This window comes from Heterocephalus glaber, unplaced genomic scaffold (assembly GCF_053883595.1).
Source record: "Heterocephalus glaber isolate CG9 unplaced genomic scaffold, H.glaber_assembly_v1.0 deba00001067, whole genome shotgun sequence".
NCBI lineage: Eukaryota > Metazoa > Chordata > Mammalia > Rodentia > Bathyergidae > Heterocephalus > Heterocephalus glaber.
In genome coordinates this window covers 6,090,449-6,112,494 of record NW_028258187.1, presented here as the reverse complement: position 1 = coordinate 6,112,494, position 22,046 = coordinate 6,090,449, and the positions used below count along the sequence as shown (strand labels likewise).

The window sequence follows — 22,046 nt, the reverse complement described above, 5'->3', positions numbered from 1 at the left end:
AGATTTGTTTTTAAGTGATTTTTTTTCATTTTAAGACTCTTAATGTCAGAAAATAGTTATTTTCCTATACTGCATGTCTAGATTCTTTTAGACTGTGAGTGAACTTTTTCCTCTGAGTATCAAAAATTTCTTCAGCTAGATGAGATCCCATATATTTTTGCCATCTTTGTACCCATTTTCAAAATAGCGAATGTTGGTACATATACGGTAACAACCAGAAGTCAACAAAGACATTCAAGAACGCTATCATTCAAAAAATGGAAAACATAAAAAGGAGGAAGCCTATTTTTATTCCTTTTCAATGAAGAGTAAACGTATAAACTCAAGCAATTCTCACTGTCACACTTTGAAGTATTTTCCTTCTATGACCTTCTGTTCTGGAGGACTTCCTGCCGAACGATTATCCATGGTAAAGAGAAAAGAGGCAGCAAAATTCATCAGTGAAAGAGAAAGGTCAGCTCCAATCACAAGCATTCCACAGCACCCGGTTAGTAAGAGACAAATCTTACTGAGTAACTCGGCCCCGTATGGCCCGGGGAAGCTTTGTTCTTTCTATTACTCTTAAAGAAGCTGTGTTACACTAGCCTTCCGCAGTTCTGTCCAGCAGCAACCTGTGGACTCTTTTCTACTTAGTTGCAAACCAATCCTGCCCAAACTGAGAGGACTCTGAGCTCTGCTTGAACATGAGTGTTTGGACTTGAATAAGTATTCGAAGGTTTACATCATTTACATCAAGACGATGGTGGCGTGATGCAGCATGAAACATTTTTATTTATTTATTTATCTATTTATTTATTTATATATATATTTTTTGATACCAGGATTGAACTCGGGTCCTTGCACTTGCGAGGCAGGCAGCAGAACCACTGAACTAAATCCCTGGCCCTGAGACATTTATTTTTGAAGGGAAGGGAGAACAGCAATCTAAAGAAGAATTTGTTCTGTGTTGGTTACATTAAGAACAGTATGCACGAGAGATACAAAGATTCAGATTCAGAGGCACTGGTTGGCCATAGCAGGGACCTAGTTTGTCATATTTGAGACTCATGAACATATATATAGCCTTTGAAACTATGGATATAGATGTCGTATTTTACATCTAAATGTTCCCGCAAAGCATTATGTGTCCAGTGTTGGGGCTTAGGGGAGGTAACTGGATCATGGAGGTGTGACACTCATCAGTGGATTAGTTCACTAGTTCCTAGCTGTCTACATTTTGCAGGTTCAGCTCATATACATAATTCATGTGTTGACTAAGAAATGATGGGAAGAAAAGGCAATGGAAAAAAAAAATCCACTCCTTTTAAATGTCAGTAAGTGACCACAGAGAGAGATTGGACAGAACTCTCAGGGCTCAGAAAGCAAGGCAGCGTAGGGAAGGGGCTGAGATGGCAGTGAGCATATTTACAGACGGTTACAAAGAGATTTAAGGGAAAACAGAGGGCGGATTTGATTGAAGAAAGCTCAGAAGGAAGAAGGGGAGGTTGAATAGGAGAAAGAAAGAAAGGGAGGAGTGAGAAGAAAAAAAAGGAGAGAAACCCAGCAAGGCCAGAACAGGCTATTTTTTGAAAATCAACTACCTGTTGTTTTCCAGGACTTGATAAACAAGAACACATGAAATGTAGATAGATCGGAGGTGGAGAGGAGATAATCTAGAAATTTCTATTTCTGGTTCTATTCTGTCCACGAGGCAGAGGCCTAGACCACTTTCCTAGGCAAAGCCAGGGAACTGAGAAGGAAGAGAAGGCAGACAGTATGACTTTGAAAAGTGGCTAAGTTACTCCCAGAATGTACTTTACACAGTGAAAAATAAGTATCATGAAACAAAGTTAGGTTTCTCATCTGCCAGTCTTTCCACCTAAATTAGGAAAGCAAGAATGACAAATAGATGCAAAATCAGGGCCAGCGATTCAGCTCAGTGGTGCCGCCACCTGCCTCACAAGCGCAAGGTCTTAAATTCAATTCCTGGGGCCAAAAAAAAATAGATGCAAAATCAAATAAGTAATAAATCTCATATGTATGTTAGCTTGTGCATGCACTTGCGCGCGCGCGCACACACACACACACACACAGACAGACATTCACACACAGGTTAGTCTAGCTGGCACATGGATATTTAGTGTACATGCGTTTACATTTTCTTCCACCTGTACCTGTTTACCTGTCTTTCTCTGCATCCAGATTATAAGTTGTTTGTTGAGGTAAAAAGGATTTTATCTCAGCCAGTATTCTTGGATCTTAGTTCAGGGCGCATCTATTAATATATCACAACCCACTCTGAAATATTCAAAGGTTATCATTATGTTTAATAGAAAGATGTTGAAGATTCAAAAATATGTTGATAAAAAGAATGTTTTGGTAGAAGACATTGCTGTAGTACTGCCACTTACTGGTAGTAAAGACACAAAGTAATTGCAAACACAACTATACAAAATATTTAATGATTCATTCTTATAAGGATTTACCTTCCAGTCTGAGGGTCAAATCCAAAGTAGTGGTCACTGCATTGGTCACAGCTGTGCCCGGTGATGGACACATCTTGGCAAGGGCACTGTCCAGTTAGGCTGTCACAGATGCGGCCCGCCGCTCCCGTTGTGTGGCATGAACACGGCAGGCAGCCAGTGGCATTGCCTGGAGCAATGTAAAAACCTGGAGATGAAGAAATGAAAAGTCTCTACAGACATTTGATCCAGGCTTCTCTTAAAAAGATATCCTGATTCCATGGAAAAACAGAACATTCTATCTTGGCACTACCTAATTCCCAATACAATTGTAGTGATATTTGCTCTTAGTGAGTATGTCGATTATGACCAGAGAAAAACTAGGAAACGATTTACATTGCACTTCATGATCTTTCAGCTGAAAACTGGCCCTCCTCCACTCCTCTCTGCTTTCACAAATAGCACCATGGGCTGCTCAGTTGCTTATCCCAGGGACATCTTTGATATAGAAGCCAGCTTTGAAAATATATGATGCTTAGTCACATTCGAATTTAACCATGATTTTTAATAAAAATATGTCTCGTGCAATAGTATTTGTTTACACTATCAAATTATTGCCATCTGAAATTCAAGTTTAATCAAGTGTCCTATATTTTGTTAAAACTTGCAACGCTGGAGTCCTCTACTTCCTTTGCTCCATGTTTTGCCGATTTCCAAGTCCTGTGGGTACTGTGTCCTGGGAATTTCAATCCTGCTGCTCCTCACCCTCCCTGTCCCCTCCCTAGGTAAGGTCCCCACGCCACTCACTTTCTCATAACCCAAGCAGCCATGTGTCAGCGGTGAGAGTAGAACTTCTGCTCTTTATCTCATTTAGTTCTCAACGCAATGCAAATAATGTGGGAATTATTATTACTATTTCCATGATATATATTAGAAAGCTGAAGGTTAGGGAGGGTAACAAACTTTCCTGAAATGACACAGTTAAACAATAGCAGAAAACAAGTCCAAATAGCTAGCACAGCCTCCACCCTAAATCAGGTCCCCTCACAGGGTCCCAGCTCACCCCCAGGGCTGCAGTCAGGCTTCCTTCCTTCCGTTTGAGACCCCTCCAGGCCTTCCTGTGGGCTTTTTCTCTCTGCTGCAATGGTCTCCACCCACCTCTGCTGCCTACTTCGCCCCTACAGAAGCCAGGCCTGTGACTTCCTGGGCTAACACCCCACAGGGCAGCTTAGGCCGGCCTGCTGCAGTTCATGGAGTCCCATTCACTCCCTCCAGTGCTTGTAACGTTACAGCTGACCTCATTTCCACCTCACTGCAACCTCCATGGGGACTGTAACCGCATCCGCAGAAGTCACCAGTGTCCCCAGCAGTGAGTCCCATAACTGCCACACTTAACACACGTGATTTAGAGGTTGCAGGTTATTTCCAAAACCCATATTTTCTCTTAGAGGAAAAAGAAATTTAAAAAGTGATTCATACACATATCCAACTTCCTTAAAATGTCTTCTACACAGAAAGTGGATATCACAAGTTACATCGATACTGAATAATGGAGCAGGCATATGAGGGAGGACAGTTCCTTTGTGTTGTGTGACATGTGCAAGCGTGAACATTTATATGTACACACACACACGTGCACACATACACAGGCATACACACAAACACATACAAATGCTATGCGGAATTTAGGAAAGAAGTGCAAGAGAGATCCCGGAAGGGTCTCACGAGCAAAATTATGCCAGATTAATCGTACAGTTATCACGATCGTAAATTTAAGACATACAAAATATTAGTCATGTGGAGGAGAAAGGACAGGAAAGTGAATCCTTTCAGTGTTATCTACTATATAGGGAAAAACAAAGAGTAAATAGGAAAACTCCCAAATTTGAGAATCAAGGTGACTGGGCTCTAGACAGAAACAAGCCATTCTTTCACAGTTACTAGCAATTCTTTCATTTTCCTTCTCTGGGGCTTTGTGTATTCTCCCTCAGGCAGCTTCAAGAGCAGTAGAGTACACTGTGCTCATCAAGAGGGAGGAAGGAGCTCAAACCTGTGCCATTCAGGTGGAGTGGACCAATATGGCCATTTTTATAGTCATTTATAGCCTTGTTGTGTTACAGTGGTGCCTCGGTTCATGAACTTAATTCTCTCCATGGTTCTGGTCACAAACCAAACTGGACGAGAACCGAATCAAATTTAATGGTTGGTTCAATGCAGGCCCCATGGTGAAATTTGATCTGGTTCTTGTCCAGTTCAGTTGGTGACCAGATCATTAACTGAGGTACCACTGTATTTGCTTCTTTTCCTCCCTTGACAGAAATTCATCATATATTCATATCTATCTCTACATCTATAGATATCTAGAGATAGATATGAATATATGCATATATACATAGATATGAATATATAGAGATATATCTACAGATAGATATAGATTTATCTATAGATCGATAGATATGTGTGTGTGTGTGTATATATATGTATATGTGTGTGTAAAGTGTTTGCCACAAATAGAATATGGCCATAGCAATTAATGTATATTCTCATACCTGATTCATCATGCGATCCACAACACAAGTTCAGAAAGCTTCTTTGGATTCAAGACCACTCAGCACTCAGTCTCAGCCCTTTGCATTTTTCTTCCTGGGAAAGTGCCTAGCTCCTTAATCCGCGGTGACGGCATCATGAATGTACTAACAGCCCTCCAATTTGGATAAATTATCCATTAGCATAGATACTTAGAAGGAGAATTAATTTGGACTTACTGCGATAGCTTCAGGCCACAGAGAATTCTGGACCAATTAATGATAATTTTTACAAGAAATGATTTATTAGATAAATCTGTAAATACAGGAGGGTATTTTGGGTGCAGAAGATTTGTTAGCCAAAGTTGTGGAGAGTAATGCATGCCACAGGAAAATCAGAAATATAAGCAAAGATGAATCAGAAAGCGGTAACGCATCTAAGGAGGCCGGAGGCAGAGGCAGCACTTCCAGAGAAAGGCTCTGTTTCAATCTGCCTTGGGGTTAATGGCCTCATCTTGGGGGAGTGTGATTAGAAAGGTTAATCCCACCAGTATTTTAGTTGTCCTATTTTTAAGCAGCCCTAATTAGGATGACTCAGGTAACTTCCTCCTCAAAGAATTCTTCTTGCCTTACCTGAATGTGCCTAATTCTAGACCATTACCTCTCCTTTTATGACTTCCAACTATAGAAAACAACACTTTTCCCTGCCCTCCTGCTTAAACTTCAGCTCCTGAATGTGGCTTAAAGACAACTGACCTTAATTTCTTCTTAAACTCCACATACTCCTGCTCTCCTTCCATTAGCTCTACTTCACATGCCACGTCTTTCTTTATATTTGCCTTGCTGCCACTGGTCTTTTTGAGATTTCTTCCTGTGAATGATTTTGCCCTACTTTTTCAAATGCAGGCCTCAGGACAATGTTATTATTTTGCATTATGCAATGCTGAGAGTTCAGACACAGCACAAATCAGCGCACTAAAGTTTATTATTTTTGCCAACTGCTGGTCTCCAAGGACGTGAGTAGAAGTGGAAGACAGTTGCCATCCAGCTAAGCAGAGAGTCGCCATATCATAAAATGGTATGGCTTTCTCTGAAAAAAACATAAAGTACCCAGAGTTCGGTTATTAGCGAGGCAGCCAGCACTGTCTCTTGGCGTGGCTGCGTGCACTGCACAGTGCCTGTCCCGGGCATAAAGGAAGAGCCCATTTCGGAGCAATGTTCCTCCTGAGGACCATGAACAATTAAGCATTGCCAAGGTCTTCAAATGGGTGAAAGAAAACAAGTTTAACCTCTAGGTCTTATTCAGAAAAGGAGGGCAATGCTACAGCTAAGCACTAATTACACGCTATTTAGAAGAAACTACTCTCACCGCCAGCCAGAACATGGACAAACTGTTAAGAGAAGAGTCCGGGAGGAATCTGTGGCTCCTGAGGTCCGCTTCAGTGAAGCTTTTACATGTCAGTATCGTCAGAGTGGAGCGGAGTGTGAATTAAAACAGTAAAACTTCCCTCCATTTGGTGGTTTTTTATAAAAAAATGATTAAATTATTATTCAGAGTTGACCAAATGTCAATAAATGAATAAATATTAATACCGTTCATCTCAAGGTAAAATTTATCCTCTCTTTTTTAAAAAATAAACTTTTCTCTAATTACATTAGCTATGCTTTACAGACTCTGCTCTTATTCCTGGGCTGCTCTTCCTTCCTCACTTTTAAAGCCCAGTTCAGGACAATCATTTTCCCTATTTAGTGCTCCATGTCCTCCACCCTTTCAATTTCTCAATATCGTATACTTCTCAAACACCCTGTACCATATTGTGCTACATTTCCATAAAAGCTGCTTTTGCCTACTAAGCCATAAAGCCTAGATATATTTGTGACTATACATCTTAGACCAACACAATCTAAGGTGAATACCAGTATCAATATACATTTACTGAAAAATGGATATAGGAATGAAACAGAATAAATGAACAGGGGGATAGATAAATATCTGTTGCCACTTAAAATTTGAGATGATCTCTTTGACACTGAGAGGGAAGATAGTAGACATAAATCTCTGGGTTCTGAGAATGACTGGTCAGAGAGGCTTCACTACCAGGGAGCACAGCAAGGGATGTTTAAGAATCAGTCACAACAAAGTTAAGACACGACCTCATCATAACAACACATGCAGCAGAGCTTGAGAAAGCTAACGTTACACCAAAATTTTATCTTATACTCTTAAAGCAAAGGATATAAATATGGGCAAATAGGTGCAAATAATCTATCGGACTTTCTCTTTTAGAGGGTATCTACTTTTCCTACTTATGGGAGTCTCTATGAAAGCTCTCATAGGCGTCTCTTCTAAGAATCAGATCCGGTCACAACGAAGACTGTAAATACGGGTGACTCTACATCTGAGAGACTTTAACACATGCACACACATGTGTACTCATAATCCACAGCAAATGTGTTCATTGTCTTTAATTTTCATGTCTATCAAATGTGTGCTTCTAAGTCCTTCTCCCAAACCATCCCCAAATTCACCCACCTTAATTCATGGAGCTAAAACCATTTCTAGAGCCCTCACTGTAGCCTTTAGTGACCCACACCCTCAAATAACTATTAGAATAAGTGTAAGATACATAATTAAGTTATTCAGAAAGAGTCCCATTCTGTCTGAGCACAGATTCTGAGATAAGATAAACCTAGATTTAGTTAGAAGTGTTTCTGCTACTAAATTAGATTTCATTTTCTCTGCTATCAAATGGGAAAAATGATGATCTTTCCATCAGGGAGATTTGGAGGCTACTGAGGAGACTTTGCAGGGAACAGCCCGGTACAGGTCTAGGCACACAGGAGACACCAAGTAAATGCTTGGGGGGAGTGAGGTGCTGGGATTGAATCTAGGGGCTTGTGTATGCTAAATGAACGCTCCTACACTAACCCATTCCCCCAATTCATTCTCCTAATGAGAGAAAGAGGAGGGAGAGGAGGGGGAGAGGGGAGGGAGAAGACTCTCACTGTGCTACTTAGCTTGGTCCCAAACTCCTGGGCACAAGCAATCCTCCTGCCTCTGCCCCTGGGTACTCGGGAGTGTAGACACTTGGGGATCATAGGTATCTGGGATTATAGGTACTTGTTTGCTGCTGGAACTAAAACCAGGGTTCCTGCATGCTAAGTACCCTGTAAATATTACGCACCATCATCATTGTAATCATTCTTAAATTCTTTGAAAGTGGGATTTTTCTAAATTAAAGTTAAAATAGCAACTTTCAATATTTTCTTTTTTCCCTGGATCTACCTAGGATTGTGCTCCATGTTTCCCTACCTTGTGATTTATCAAAGAAGAGGCTCTTATTCCGAGACTCGGCCTTCTCTATAAACCTTAACCTAGGATGCTGTTTCTCTACACACCGGGATATGTCAAACAGTCAGATCTCAACTTGGAGGCACTGATTTTTAGCAGAGGATCAGCCACCTGCTTCTCACTTCATTGCCACGGTCTTCACACAATTCTGGTTTATGAGCTTATTACTTAACAAATGAGGATATGCTTCTTAATGAAACAGGATACTTTGCTTTACATTCTAATAGTCTGCGTGAATTATAAAAGCAAAAGTACCAAAGGGAAGCCTGAGGCATTGTCCTATTAGTACAAAACATGTCATAGCAAGCTGTTTTCTTTATAAATTAGCCTTTATTTTATTCCAAAGCTGTAGAGCCCTCAATAAACCTTGTGAGCTGCTAGTTCTCAAGGACAAGAGAGGGTCATTGGCGAGGGATGCCTTGACATCCTTCCCTGCCTTCCTGGGCCTGGCCCCTGATTAAGTGCAGCTGCTGAACATTAGGAGGTCATCCAGCACTGCACAAAAGCAACCGGGAAAACATATTTAGTGCTATATTTATTAGTGCGGGTATGTGTACATTCATATATGTACACACACTCCAAATAATTCTAAATTAAAGCATTTTTAAAATACTTAATGGAGGTTAAGCAGCATTTTTAACCTCTGCTCAAGTTATTGAATGGCATATTAAAGCCAATGTGGCTCTAATGTACCTTCTAATGTGCACTGCTGCCTTAACAAATTGCCTATAAATTTTAGTTGAATTAAGCCTATTCCTTGTATATTCGTAGTAAGGTTAGGTTAATAATACATGAGATTTCATTATATGCACCTTCCTTAATAATGTTTTTTAAGAAAGGGGGACAAGAATCGATGTGCAGTAGTCAAGCACAGGCTGGAATATTTACAGCCCCAGGGAGAGGCAGGCAGAGGTCCTCAGGCTCCGAGTTCTTCCCCTCATAACCTGTCCCAGTCCCTCTATGCCCCCTGCTCACACACCCGCGTGGGGTTTGTGCCCTACACCATAAGCCACAGACTCGAAAATGTGCTTAAAGGTGTAAAGTGAGCACTTCAGATGGCAGGGTGCAAGTCACTGTGCAGGCTGCTGCAGAGCTGCTGACTGTAAAACATCTGTTTAGGATAAAGGTACTTTCGAGAAGGGTTCTTCTCTCTATAAATTCTACCATAAGTAATTATTAAACTAAACACTAAACTCCAAAGCTCAGTTTACTCCACGCATGTGGTTTGCATATGTGTATATTATATTTTCTGTGGCATGTATATTATACACTAGAACTTCTGTACATGCATTAAGTACTTAGGCTACTATTTTCTTTCCTCCTAGGGTACAGTACCCCATCCTCCTGAGACATAGTTAAAGGAATATCTAAGGCCTTCACTATATATCCATTCCTAGCAGAAGGTTATTAAAATTTTTTTTAAATATTGGTATTCAGTCACTCAAATGTACAATCATTCGATGTACATGGAAGGTACGAGTGAGCATGGCAAGAGGAGGTTAAGTGGTTGATCTACTTGAAGCTGAACTCAACAGGATTGATTGTTATCAGTAAGACGGGTTGTAGGGAACAGGGAGGACTGCAGTGATCAGGTCACTGATCAGACGGGAGACGTTAGGGAGAACTCACAGCTAAACACAGCAGATACAACCATTTTTTTCTCTCTCCTGAAGTTCCTCAAAGTGAATTTTTTGAAAAATGGAAGAGAAAAGGCACCCAATTACAGATGTCTAGGAGAAAATGCTAAACATTCATAGTGGAGAGTCCAGCAATAAACAAATTGATTTGACTTGTATAAGACAAGGAAAAAATAGTTTGAAATTGAAAACTTCAAAGATTTCTAAAGTCAAATGTGAGCTGTTTTTGATCCTCAAGGGCAGGAATGATAGGAGTTAAGCAAAAGGAGGCCAATGATAGTGGACTTGGTATTGACTTCTCCAGACTTGGTATCTAGTTGTTTGATCAATGAAACACTGGTCTAGATGTTGTTGGGAAAGTGTGTTGTAGATTTTTCCAGAACATAAGCACACTAATCTATAAACAAAAGGGTCCACTGGGTATTTGGAACAATTGTTTAACAAAAAATGTATCAGGAAATCTTCTGAAACCATGGATATAGGAAATGGTGGAAACTTCTAGAAGGAAGGAAAGAAGGGGGAGAGAGAGGGAGAGGGGGAGGGGGAGAGAGAGAGACAGAGGCAGACAGAGAGACAGAGAGAGAGAGAGAGAGAGAGAGAGAGAGAGAGAGAGAGGCCGGTGAATGATAGAGCTATGGTAGAAATGTTTAGAGGTGAAAAGAAAAAAGGAATGAAGGAAGGAAGAAAAGAAGGAAAGGAAAATGGAAGAAAGAAGAGAGAAAAGAAGGAAGGGAGGAGGAAAGAAAGAATGACAGAAAGAAAGAAATGCAAAAGGGAAAAAGGAAGGAAGCAAGAAAGGAAGGAAGGAGAAACAAGAGTATGATTAGCACTACTAAAAGAAAACAGTACGATTATTTAAATTTTTGAGTGAAAATGATTCCACATAGCAGTAAAATTTCACTTTCAGACAATGAAGACCATTTCAAATATTATGAATTCCCAAAATACACATACATACGCACGCACGCGTGCATACACAAAAAGAGCACCTAGGGTTCTGGAAATAGAGAATTCAGTACAGAAGCTGGGAGAAGAATGGTTCCAGGATAGATGCAAACGGGAGACCTCAGAGAGAGCTCTGCGAGAGGAAAGCTCAGGCTGAGTGGAAACTGCGAGCCAGGAATCCCGGCATTTCGGAAACTGACACATCCTGTGTGGGAAACCAAGAAATGGATCGATTTCTCAGCTACAGTTCTCTTGAAGAGTTTTGTGTTTTTCTTCCTAGAACTATCCATGAGATTTCTAGAAGACTATACAAAGGCAAATCTTTTCAAAACAGGAAATATAATCAAAGTGAAAGGCACAGCTCTGAAATGGATTTAGTGTCTTAACATAATAAACCCTGAACACTGGTGTGACCAACAGAGGAATCGCTGAGGAGTATGAGGAACTAAGTGTTCATCTTCTATGGTAGGAAGATACTACACAATGCCTACATTTTAAAAATTAAGATGAGCAATATATGCATGTTATCAAAATGTCAGAAATTAAAGCCAGAAGAAATATCCAAAGAATTTGAAAGTAGTTGCCCTGAGCAGAGATTTTAGGAAGACAGACTCAGGATAGCTGTTTTATATCATGAGCCTTTCCATTTTATTTGGTTTTGTAACTTATACTCATGAAAATTTTGATAAAAATACACATTGAATCCCAAAGTGCAAAGTCTGAAAAATTAGTCTCAGTGCTTTCCTTCACATATTCCTGTTCCTGTTTTCCTCTATCCCCTCCTGGCCCTTTCTATTTGGGGTTTATCTAATACAGGTTATGTTTTTTAGAATAATTTCTTAGGCAAATTGCATTTGCCTAACAATAGATGTAACAAAAGTTTGTGGCAAACCATCCTCTCCTTTTAAAGGAGGATACACAGTATGGTGTGCTGGTTCATGCTTGTTAATTCCACCACTCTGGAGGCTGAGGCAGGGAGATTACAAGTTTGTGCCCAACCTGCACAGGTAAGTGGCTTAGGAGACCTTGTCTCAAAATAGAAAACAGAAAATAGATTGGGGATGTAGCCCAGTGTGAAAGCCCTGGATTCGATCCCCATTACAGCAATCAATCAATCAATCAATCAGGAGGATACAGAGTGGGCACTGACACTCATCATTAAGGTAATAATAATCAAGGCATGCTTATACTTTGCTCACTTGTGGATTTGATTTATTTCCCTTCTGTATTTATTTGTACATTTATTCATTGTCAGTTTCTACATCAGAATTTAAGCTCAATGAAAGTTTCTCTCCCTGGTGCAAATAAAATATTGTCTGATTAGATTAAGGACTCAACAGTGCCCACATAGGAAAGATAATTAGTCTCTCTTTAAAAAAAATTGGCCAAAGAGCATAAAGCCCTCTGGATATCTGAGGAGATACATAAGCAAGGTTTCTGTCCATTTGCTCCAACGGTTTCTGCCATGCTTGGACTGATGGGGACCCTGCTCTCCTACTTGCTACTCCTTCCTAGAACAAGCTACTGCATTTCAGGGCTCCTCTGATGATACTGACCTAGGGTTAGACTTAGGAAAACCTAGAATGAGATTATTATATTTTGTTGGGTGCAGTTATTCCGGCTATTTTTAAAATATTTTTCTAATATCACAGTTATCCAAAAAATACCAAGCTCACTGTCACTAGAAATGTCTATTCAAGATTTCCTCAAGCCAGTTTTCCAAACACAGAACATTCCTACCACAGCCAAGACTGTTAAGTGTCAAGTACCAGTCACTTTCTTATTATAATAACAGAGGCATCAAATTTTTAATGGTCACATGGATGTCCAGATTGGCATCAGCCTCTCTTACAGCTAGGTGTGTCCCTACAGAGCCCATGCTGTGGCAAATTGTCAACAAGATTCCATTCTAGTGTTTTTCCATCAACTGATGAATGGACAAGGAAAATATAGATATATACAAAGGTCTGCTTCCTCCTCCTAACTCACTGACCTCATCTACAGGTCCATATGACCTTCAGAAGAAGGAAAGACACTTGGAACTATTTGCAATGAGATGTTTATTATTATTTCTTAAACATGACCTTCTCTTTAAAGTTAAATAATAAATAATGTATGAAGAAAATGCAAGCCTGGGAGCATTTTTAAAAGTTCATTATATTCAAGTTTTCTATAGATTTAAACAAAGCCATCTTTTAAAACACAGATGCTTAACGTTGATCAAGCGATTGCACTTCACTGAGTGACTGATGGAGAATTACAGGCAGAATTTTGAATAGAAAACACTTTCAGAGGACACCAGACACTGAAAATGATAACTATAGAGCATTCTGTTTCTTTCTAATTCTATAAGAAAGAAATTAATACTTGACAATCAGCAATTGGCTATAGCAAGAATGTTCTACAATCACAAAAGCTTGCCGGCAGTGAAATGAACAAAAGGGGAACAAATCTAACCTTTGAGATAGAAATCAACTCTACAAGGAAACTGTACAGCATGAAAGATATGTCTATAGTGACCTATGAAGGAGAGTAAGTCAAGAATTATTAGAATTATTATATTATTATTATTATCAAGCTAGATACACAGACTGAAACTAGAACAAAACTCCTGAAGGTTGGGCCGACTGGACTTGAGTGATAAGCAGAAGTAAACCCATCACAGGGAGCCCTAGAGGAGAAAGAAAGTGGAAGGAGAGCTCCAGGAAATTACTGGCCAACACTATACTGAACAGACCTTCAAGAGGCACAGGTGACAGAAGAGAGTTTAGACTAGGGAACAGAGAAGAGCACAGTGAAGAAAACCAAAGGAAGGAAAAGGGCAATAAAATCAGCATTTCTTCACCCTAGGAAGGACCCAGCTAGGGCAGGCTTACACACAACAGAGATAAAGAAATGCTTGTTTCTTTACTTAGCTGGTACTTGACTAAACCATCTATGGCCATTTCTACATAACACAAAAAACATCCAGAAAACCACAGTCCAGACTTGGAAGAATTTCAGCCTGTCATCTAGTTCACTAGAAAGACAAAATACCTAGGATGGTGCGTGTGCTGAGGTTTCCTACGAAAGGACCGAAGAGGACAGATGTTTTGCTGCGCCGATCTCAGAGTTTTAACCAAATTTTAAACAGTGGCTTAAAATGTGACGCGCATTCTATCTACAATTACATCAGAATAAAACCTAATTTTAACAAAAGGAGATTACTCAAAAGGATATAACATATGCCCTACTGGACTTTACTAGTGTTCTTGGGGAGGCTATCTACATTATGGTTATCTGACTTTGCAAAAGTCTAAAATTAGAGATATTCCAAAAAGTGAAATGTTTTTAAAACAGAAAAGCATTTCTTTTGTACATCAAAAAAATTAACTCGTTGCACATTTAGAAGGAGAAATCCGAAATTATAAAGCATACAATGTGCTGTCATTGATACTGTCTGCCCGGCTCCCAATAATTTTCCTGTTTTCTGAGATATTTATCACCTTGGTCCTACATCAAAGGTTTGCTTCCTAGAAGACAGGTCCATTTGATGGACTCTGACACCCTTGGCTCAGAGGTACCCACTCAAAGAAAACTAAGTCAGTTAGAATTTTCCTCTTGGAATTATAGCCAAAAGGCAGCAAGGAAGCCTCTGTGAGTAGTGGGAAGTAGAATTACAAGCAGTACCAGGGTCATGGAGTGGTCACATTACCATGAATAGGAAGAGGGGAGGCATGTACCCTTCTGCAGAGAGAGAGAGAGAGAGAGAGAGACTGTGAACATGAATGGCCATGTATCAGTAGGAGCTTTCTAAGTTCCCACTCCACTGCTCCATAGCCTTGTGCTTTGTGGGGCATCACGTACCATATATTCCACATTAATGTTGGTTTCTGAAGCTTATATCACAAAAAAGAATTAGCTAGTTATTGTTTCCTTCCTGTCTCTTTGGATGCACTAGCCACATTGACCAATTTCAAATGAAAGCTACAGCTCAATTCTCCTATGCTGGATTCCTTGCCATGCATAGATAATTAACTCATCCCCCCCCTCCCCCCTTCGCCGGGAAAATAAAATTTATTCTCGATTTTCTCAATCAATTTTTTTCAGTTGTTAAAAGAAGATCTACTTCAAGTTGAGGACTTCTGAACTATAAGTCTGAAGACTGAGAGTCATCTACAGTGCCTCTCCCCTCAGAATTGTGACACAAATCTTGAATAAGTGAAATACTTTTATCTATGTTGCGTGATGTAGATAAATCTTTAGAATCTCCAAAACAGAAACCCAGATGTCAACTGTTACAAGGAAACGAAAGAACATCTTCTGCCCTGAGAATGTAACACGGGTGTCTCTTACCTGGCTGACAATGATTACACGTTCTTCCTCGACGGTTAGGCAAACACCAGCACTGGCCACTGACTGGGTCACACGTGGTCCCAGGGAACGTCCCCAGGGAGTCACAATCACACGTCCGGCAGCCCTGAAAGCTGCCTGTGGTCAAATTGTACCTGTGAGGCTCACACTGATTGCAGGGCAGACCCGTCACCCCTGGTTTGCAAGGACACTGGCCTGTCGCTTTGTCACACACCAGAGAGCCATTTACTGTCCCAGACGTGTCACAGTCACAGGGCAGACAGAGGAACGAATCATTCTGCGCTAGGTAGAAGGAGCCCTCCAAACAGTCCTCGCACTGCCTGCCTCCAATGCTGGGCTTGCAGACGCACTGCCCTGTCTCAGCGTCGCAGACGGTCCCAGGGACCGAGCCAGCGGCGTCACACTCACAGGCTTTGCAGCCGGTAGCATCCAACCCATAGAAGTTTTCTCTGCATGTGTCACACTGCAGGCCTCTGGCTTCATCCTTACAGTCACACTGGCCGGAGAAAGGGTCACAGGCTTTGTTCACTGAGCCGTGCAGGTTGCACTGGCAGGGCCCACATCCATCATCATTGAAACTTCGGAGAAATTTGAATCCAAAACTGCACTGATCACATTTAAGCCCTGAAAATAAAGGACAGTTAAAAAGGTGAGAATGGGAAAATATTTCCACTCCAAATAGCTGAAGCACACACAATGACACTGCAGACATTTAATGCAGCCACAAAATACCGAGTATTTTCTCATGGGCAACACCACCGCACGTGGATCCTCCACTCAAACTCCTGGGCAACACTCAGTTTAGCTTTCATTCCCAACTCTGTGCAATGTGCCCCAACAAACTGAATTATTTGTTACTTAACACAAAAAATGTATAATGCAAATATTGTTCCTGTTACACACCCAGTGGTTCTTTCCCTTTTTCACAAATATTAAGATTATTTTAACAAACTGTGTTCATTTAGAAGTGTAGAATTGTAGATTATCTTGTTTGTTATTTTCCTAAAAATCAGAATTCCTTAAAAATATTTAATAAAATGTTAAGCTGGCTAAGAAAAGTTTCAGTTAGACAGGATAAGTAAGTTTCAGAGACCCATTATACCACATGGTGACTGTAGGTGAAAATGATGCATTGTATACTTGAAAACTGATGAGATTTTATTGTTAAAAATAAGTGTATGAGATGACAAATATGATGATCTTTCATTAATCATTTATACATATATATACAAATTGTGTTGTACACTGCCAATATACACAATTTTTATTTTTTAATTATACTTTAATAATTATGGAGAGAATAAAATAAACATTAAGCTATTTTTGTAACAAGAATATATATAATTACTTCTGAGTATCCCACATTAAAATAACTGACAAAATAAAACTGATCGAGAGCAATTTTTATTTTAATCCTTTTGTATGCTCCTATGTATTATCATTTTCAATCAATATAAATTATGTTCTCCTTGGCTTATAAAACAATCAGATTACTTGTTGTATTGTGTGATTCCAAATATGCCTCCTTAAACACTAAGTCAATTCTGCTCTTTATGCTACTTCTATTTTGAAAAGTACATGCATACATTTTACAAAAAGAAGAATGTTTAAAGTTAAATCTCTGATCACTTAGGTTAATCTGAAAAAGGATGTAACAAGGTAAAGGAACGGACAACTGACACTGTGAGTGTTTAGATGCAAAATAGTTCTTGTGATCTGTACATATCCATGAATTTAAATAACTATGTAGGGTTGAGTCAACAAAAACACTTATTTCAAGCTATAATTGCAATAAAAATTAGTTCTAAAATGAAAGTCAAAAGCATACTTAGGAATTCATATGTAGAAAAAACATTCCTGAGCTGGAGAGAATGCATAACATGTGGATAAAAATTCAAGAACTCCAATAGAAGGTAAGTTCCTTAACAGTGATGAATGAGTCACCTAAGGCATATCATTTAATTTCAATAAGGAAAATAAAAAAGGACCGCTATTGCTGCAAATTTTAAAAATAACTGTATTGTTAACAAGAATTATGACTCATTTTGAACTATTAAAATTGGTCTACATGGATTCATATCATATCAGTTTTAAAAATATGCGCAGTGCTTATTTGAATATGCCATACATATTCCTGACAGGTAATCTATTCCTAACGATACGCAGGAAGGCCTACGGGGCATCGCATTCGGTGTTAACAAGTTAGAGCAGGCGACTTAGCACACTTGGCATTTAATTCACATTCTTCTCCCTTTTTATTCTAGATGAATGACCTACTTTAATAAAATTATTGGTGCTAATGTATTTTACTGGTGATAGAATCATTAGTAAGATTTAACAGTTTTGTTAACTCTAACAGTTTGCTTTCTGAAGCATATACAACATGCCCTTGTATTTTCTAGGTTTGGGGATTTTTTTCATATTAACATGGTAATAGTGAATAAAGTGACTTGCTAATTCTATTAGAAAAAATATATATGTACATACACATATCCAGTTTGTATCTTTATTTAAAATACATGTACAAAAATAACTAGAAATAATAATTTATAATGTTTAATGATGATTTAGTCTTCATAAAATATAAATTTAGGTTTTCCTTCAGAAAACTCATCTAGAACAGCCAATAAAATAGACAATAGGCAGGAAGGTCACAATTGATTTAAGCAAATGTTGAGGTTTTTTCCTTCCTCAAACTCTGCAATGTAACCATCACAGGAGAGTCCATAGAGCTTTCCCTGACCTTTAACTTCTCTTTTTGCCTTTTGAACACCATATAGTTTAAATTTAAAGTCCTCGAGTTCATTCTGCACCATATGCCAAACACATGCAAAGATGGGATCTCCTTACAAGTTATTTATTCCATCTTTCTCAAAAGTTAGGGTTTGCGTGCTTGAGCGGCCTAAGGGCAAATCATGTTACACATTTTGATGCAATCTTTCTTTACTACAGCGTTTAAGTAGTATCATTAGGCCTGTCTGTAATGTTTTTTACTCAAATCAAGTCAAAATACTTGTCTATCTGACTTGTGTGACATGACTGTGTATCTACATTTGCAAAAGATAGATTGACTGATAGTGCAGAAATAGAAATATTATTTAGAATGATATCTACATATGTACATGTACATAGTATTAGGAGGGAGGGAGGGAGGGAGAGAGAGGGAGAGAGAGGGAGAGAGAGGGAGAGAGAGGGAGAGAGAGGGAGAGAGAGGGAGAGAGAGGGAGAGAGAGGGGGAGAGAGAGAGGGAGAGAGAGGGAGAGGGAGGGAGAGGGAGAGAGAGAGAGAGGGAGAGAGAGGGAGAGAGAGAGAGAGAAGAGAAAATGAATCACTACCAGGCATTTTTTTTTATTATAAGGTCAGGTCAATGGGAGAAAAACCCAGGATGACTTGATGTCTTGAATGACAATAGAAAGGCAGAAGTCTTTTTTAAACTCCCTGCATGAGCCAAGACGTGTTCAGTTACAATACAAGTCTCACTGCAGCAGGGAACTTTCCTCCTGTAATATTCTCATATATCAAACCTTCAAAGTGCATTATGTACATAGTGTGTTTGGGCACTTGATAAATTTTGTCCTTATGTGGCGGTGGGTCCCCTCAAAAATGTTGGATGTAATAAATTGCTATAATCAAATCTAATTTCTGAAAAATACCTGTGGGAGTAACAAACAAAAAAGCACGTCTTGTATAAAAAAATGATAAATAACACCAAAGGTAGGTGTTTATTATAATCAGCTTGGTACTGAATTATAAAATTAAAATTATGTGGCCCTTTATAACTAACCCTAGCAATATACATGATCTGTAGAATTATGTTGACTTATTTTGCATTTCATAGGAACAGTTCAAAGAAATATAATATAAAAAAATGGAAAGATTTATCACAAAGGACCCTGTGGCACAGAGTATTTTTTTTAAACTCCATTTATTTTGGTCTATTAAAAAAACTAGCATGGAAATTATTTTCTTAGAACTCATTAAGTATAAAACATTTTGAAGAAGTGCTAATTTTCTAAAAGAAACATCTATGCAGTAAGAAAATTATATTTTTCTATGACTTATTAGTGTGGGACTATGTGAACTAATGCAGCCACAGAATAAAGAAACTTCTAAAGGACTGATTAAAATAAACTTCAAGCTGTAGTTTGATAGAATTATTAATTTAATCATTTTTAGACAGTTAATTTCATCCAAATTGTTTTTCCCCCAGCCTGTCTTGAGCAAAGAAATTTCCTTTACTCTCCAGTTGAAACATCAAATATAGAATGTTAGTCCAGATGGTAATAGAGATGTGACTGTGAAGTCTTGCCCCAGACATACCAGTAACGTTTGCTTTGCACTTGCACTGGCCTGAGTCGGGGTGACAGGTAATGTCTCCATCCACAGTCCCCGAGGTACTGCAGCCACAGGGGCTGCAGCCATCAGCATCCGACTCTCGCAGGCTGTAGAATCCAGCTTGGCACTGATTGCACTGTCTGCCAGACACGTGTCTCTTACAATTACACTGGCCTCCAGTCTGGGGAAGATACAACATTTTGTAGAATGATGAACATATCTATTTTTAGATCGTTTGCTCATTACATACAAGACAAGGAGGGAGGGAGAAAAAAAACTTGAAATGTTAAATAGACAAGAAGGTAATAAGGTATTTTCTTTTTACTCCTGACAAAAAATGTAGGAAGCTTCTGCAGAGTGAAAATATAGAACTGAATGAAAATAAGCTCATGGAAGTCAGTAGTGTATGAATAAAAGGGAAATGGAGAATTAAGCATTAAGTACTATATAAAGAAATCAAATATAGACATGTAGAATCTGAAAATAGAAGAGAGTCAGCAACTCCACCTCTCTGATGTATCCCTCTCATTTACTGTCTTGTCCCAAACCTGCTTCATACATGGCAGGTGGTTAAATTAAGGAAGAACTTTTTATAACAATTGAGTCTCAGCAAGGTCTTAATAATATCTAAAGTTCTTTGTTAACAGCATTTATTTAAGCCAAATGATAGTGACCTTGATACATTTTTATGCAATTACTGTTTTAGGAATATTTTAGAATATTTCTCATTTATAGCACTGTTTCACAACATGTATATTTAGCTAACTTATGGTAAATAATACAAACATTAATTGTCTTAGAGTATTTTTAAGAAAAATGAAACATTCAATATTTTTCCTTTTAAGCTGCTGTTTTGAGAAGAATGGAAATACAGAAAATACTCAGGAGTGATCTACAGTATGCATAGATAACACTATGTTGTTTAAAGGAAGCACTTAAACTCTTCATAAGAGGTCATGTGTATGAAATGTGAAATCAACATGAGAAATTCCTCATAACTCAGGATTATAACACAGAGATGGGGATGCAGACATCGAATCTCTTGTGCAGTCACTGGCATTTCCCCCCGATTTCCTTTCACTGGGAAACAATCCAGCGCTTCACATCTGGAGGCAGGATTATCCTGGAGGGTTACAGCCTATGCATGGGAAGACATGAGTGAATTCATGTTTAATTTCAAGGGTATTAAAAATCATATGAGGTTAGCATTTGGTTAAAATATCTGGGGAAGAGCTTTCAAATTAGAGACTAAAAAAACCTATCACTGCCTCATTTTTCCACATCTGAGAAATAGGGATTCAGTAGCATCATTACATAAGGATAAAATAAGGCAACAGACATGAAAATAAAGAGTTTTAAATGCACCAGATGTAGACAGAGCCAATGAGCCTCAATACCTAAGACCTGACAAACACAGGAAGCTGAGCAGTCCTTTGAAGAAGGTCCTTGTGACTCCCCGGCTTTGTTCCATCCCCAACACCAATGTTACTCCGTTGTCTTCCTATTTGCATTATTTCTGATGGAAATCTGTTGTCATCCTTTGGGTTCTTCCTCTGTATATTCTGTGTGTTGTTCCTTTTGCTGCTCTGATAATATATCTTTAGGACAAATTAATCATAATTTGAGCATTTCAATTATAACATGCCTATTTGCAATTTTCTTGATATTTCATGGTCAATGCCTTTCTCCAGATTCTTAGGTTTGTGGCTTCATAGTTTTCATATTTAATTCTTGGAAGTTTCCACCCATTTAAAAAAAAAATTTCCCTGTCCTCATTATCACCCCACTTCTCCTTCAGAGCCTCCAATAAAACGTATATCAAGCCTTTTTAAGTTGACCCATAGTCACAGCAAGTTTTCATTTTTCTAAATTATCTCTTATCTTTATGTTTCATTTTGGACAGACTGTATTGGTATGACTTCGAGTTCATTTACCTTTCTTCAATGGGTAATCTGTTAAATCCAGTCAGTGTGTATTCATTTTATACGTTGTAGATTTCTTCTCTGAAATTTTGATTAGTGGGGATTTTGTATCTTCTATGTCTCTATGTGACTTTTTCAATAATGAGAAATAATTATAATAACCGTATAGTATACTTGCTTGATAATTCTAATATGTATTTCAGCTCTGGATTGGTTTTCATTGATTTTAATCTTGATAATGCATCTTGTTTTCCTATTGTTTTGTATTCCTGGTAATATTTGATTAGGTTCCAGGTACTGTGAATTTTTTTTGCTTGGCGTTAGATACTTTATCATGTCTTTTTAAATATGGCGGAGCTTTGTTCTGGTATCCAGTTAAGTTACTTGGAAGTAGTTCCCTTACATCTTGTTCTCAAGACTTATTAGATGATGCTACAGTGTTATCAGGTGAGGGCTGCTCACCACTGAGCAAGACCCAATGTCCAGTGGGTCATAGTTTTCTCCAATTTGGCTGGTGTAAATAGTCACTATCTTCT

The 22,046-nt window shown here is 38.8% G+C and overlaps 1 protein-coding gene across 1 annotated transcript in view; it reads right to left on the bottom strand.

The window, feature by feature from the left end:
* Ush2a (usherin) overlaps positions 1 to 22,046 on the bottom strand; it is a 692,185-nt gene that overhangs the window by 523,275 nt on the left and 146,864 nt on the right. The window contains exons 11-13 of the mRNA XM_013066500.3: positions 19,574 to 19,769; positions 15,236 to 15,877; positions 2,466 to 2,649 (exon numbers count right to left, since the gene is read on the bottom strand). Of these exons, the coding sequence (XP_012921954.2) occupies positions 2,466 to 2,649; positions 15,236 to 15,877; positions 19,574 to 19,769 (1,022 nt within the window). The remainder of the gene's footprint in view (positions 1 to 2,465; positions 2,650 to 15,235; positions 15,878 to 19,573; positions 19,770 to 22,046) is intronic.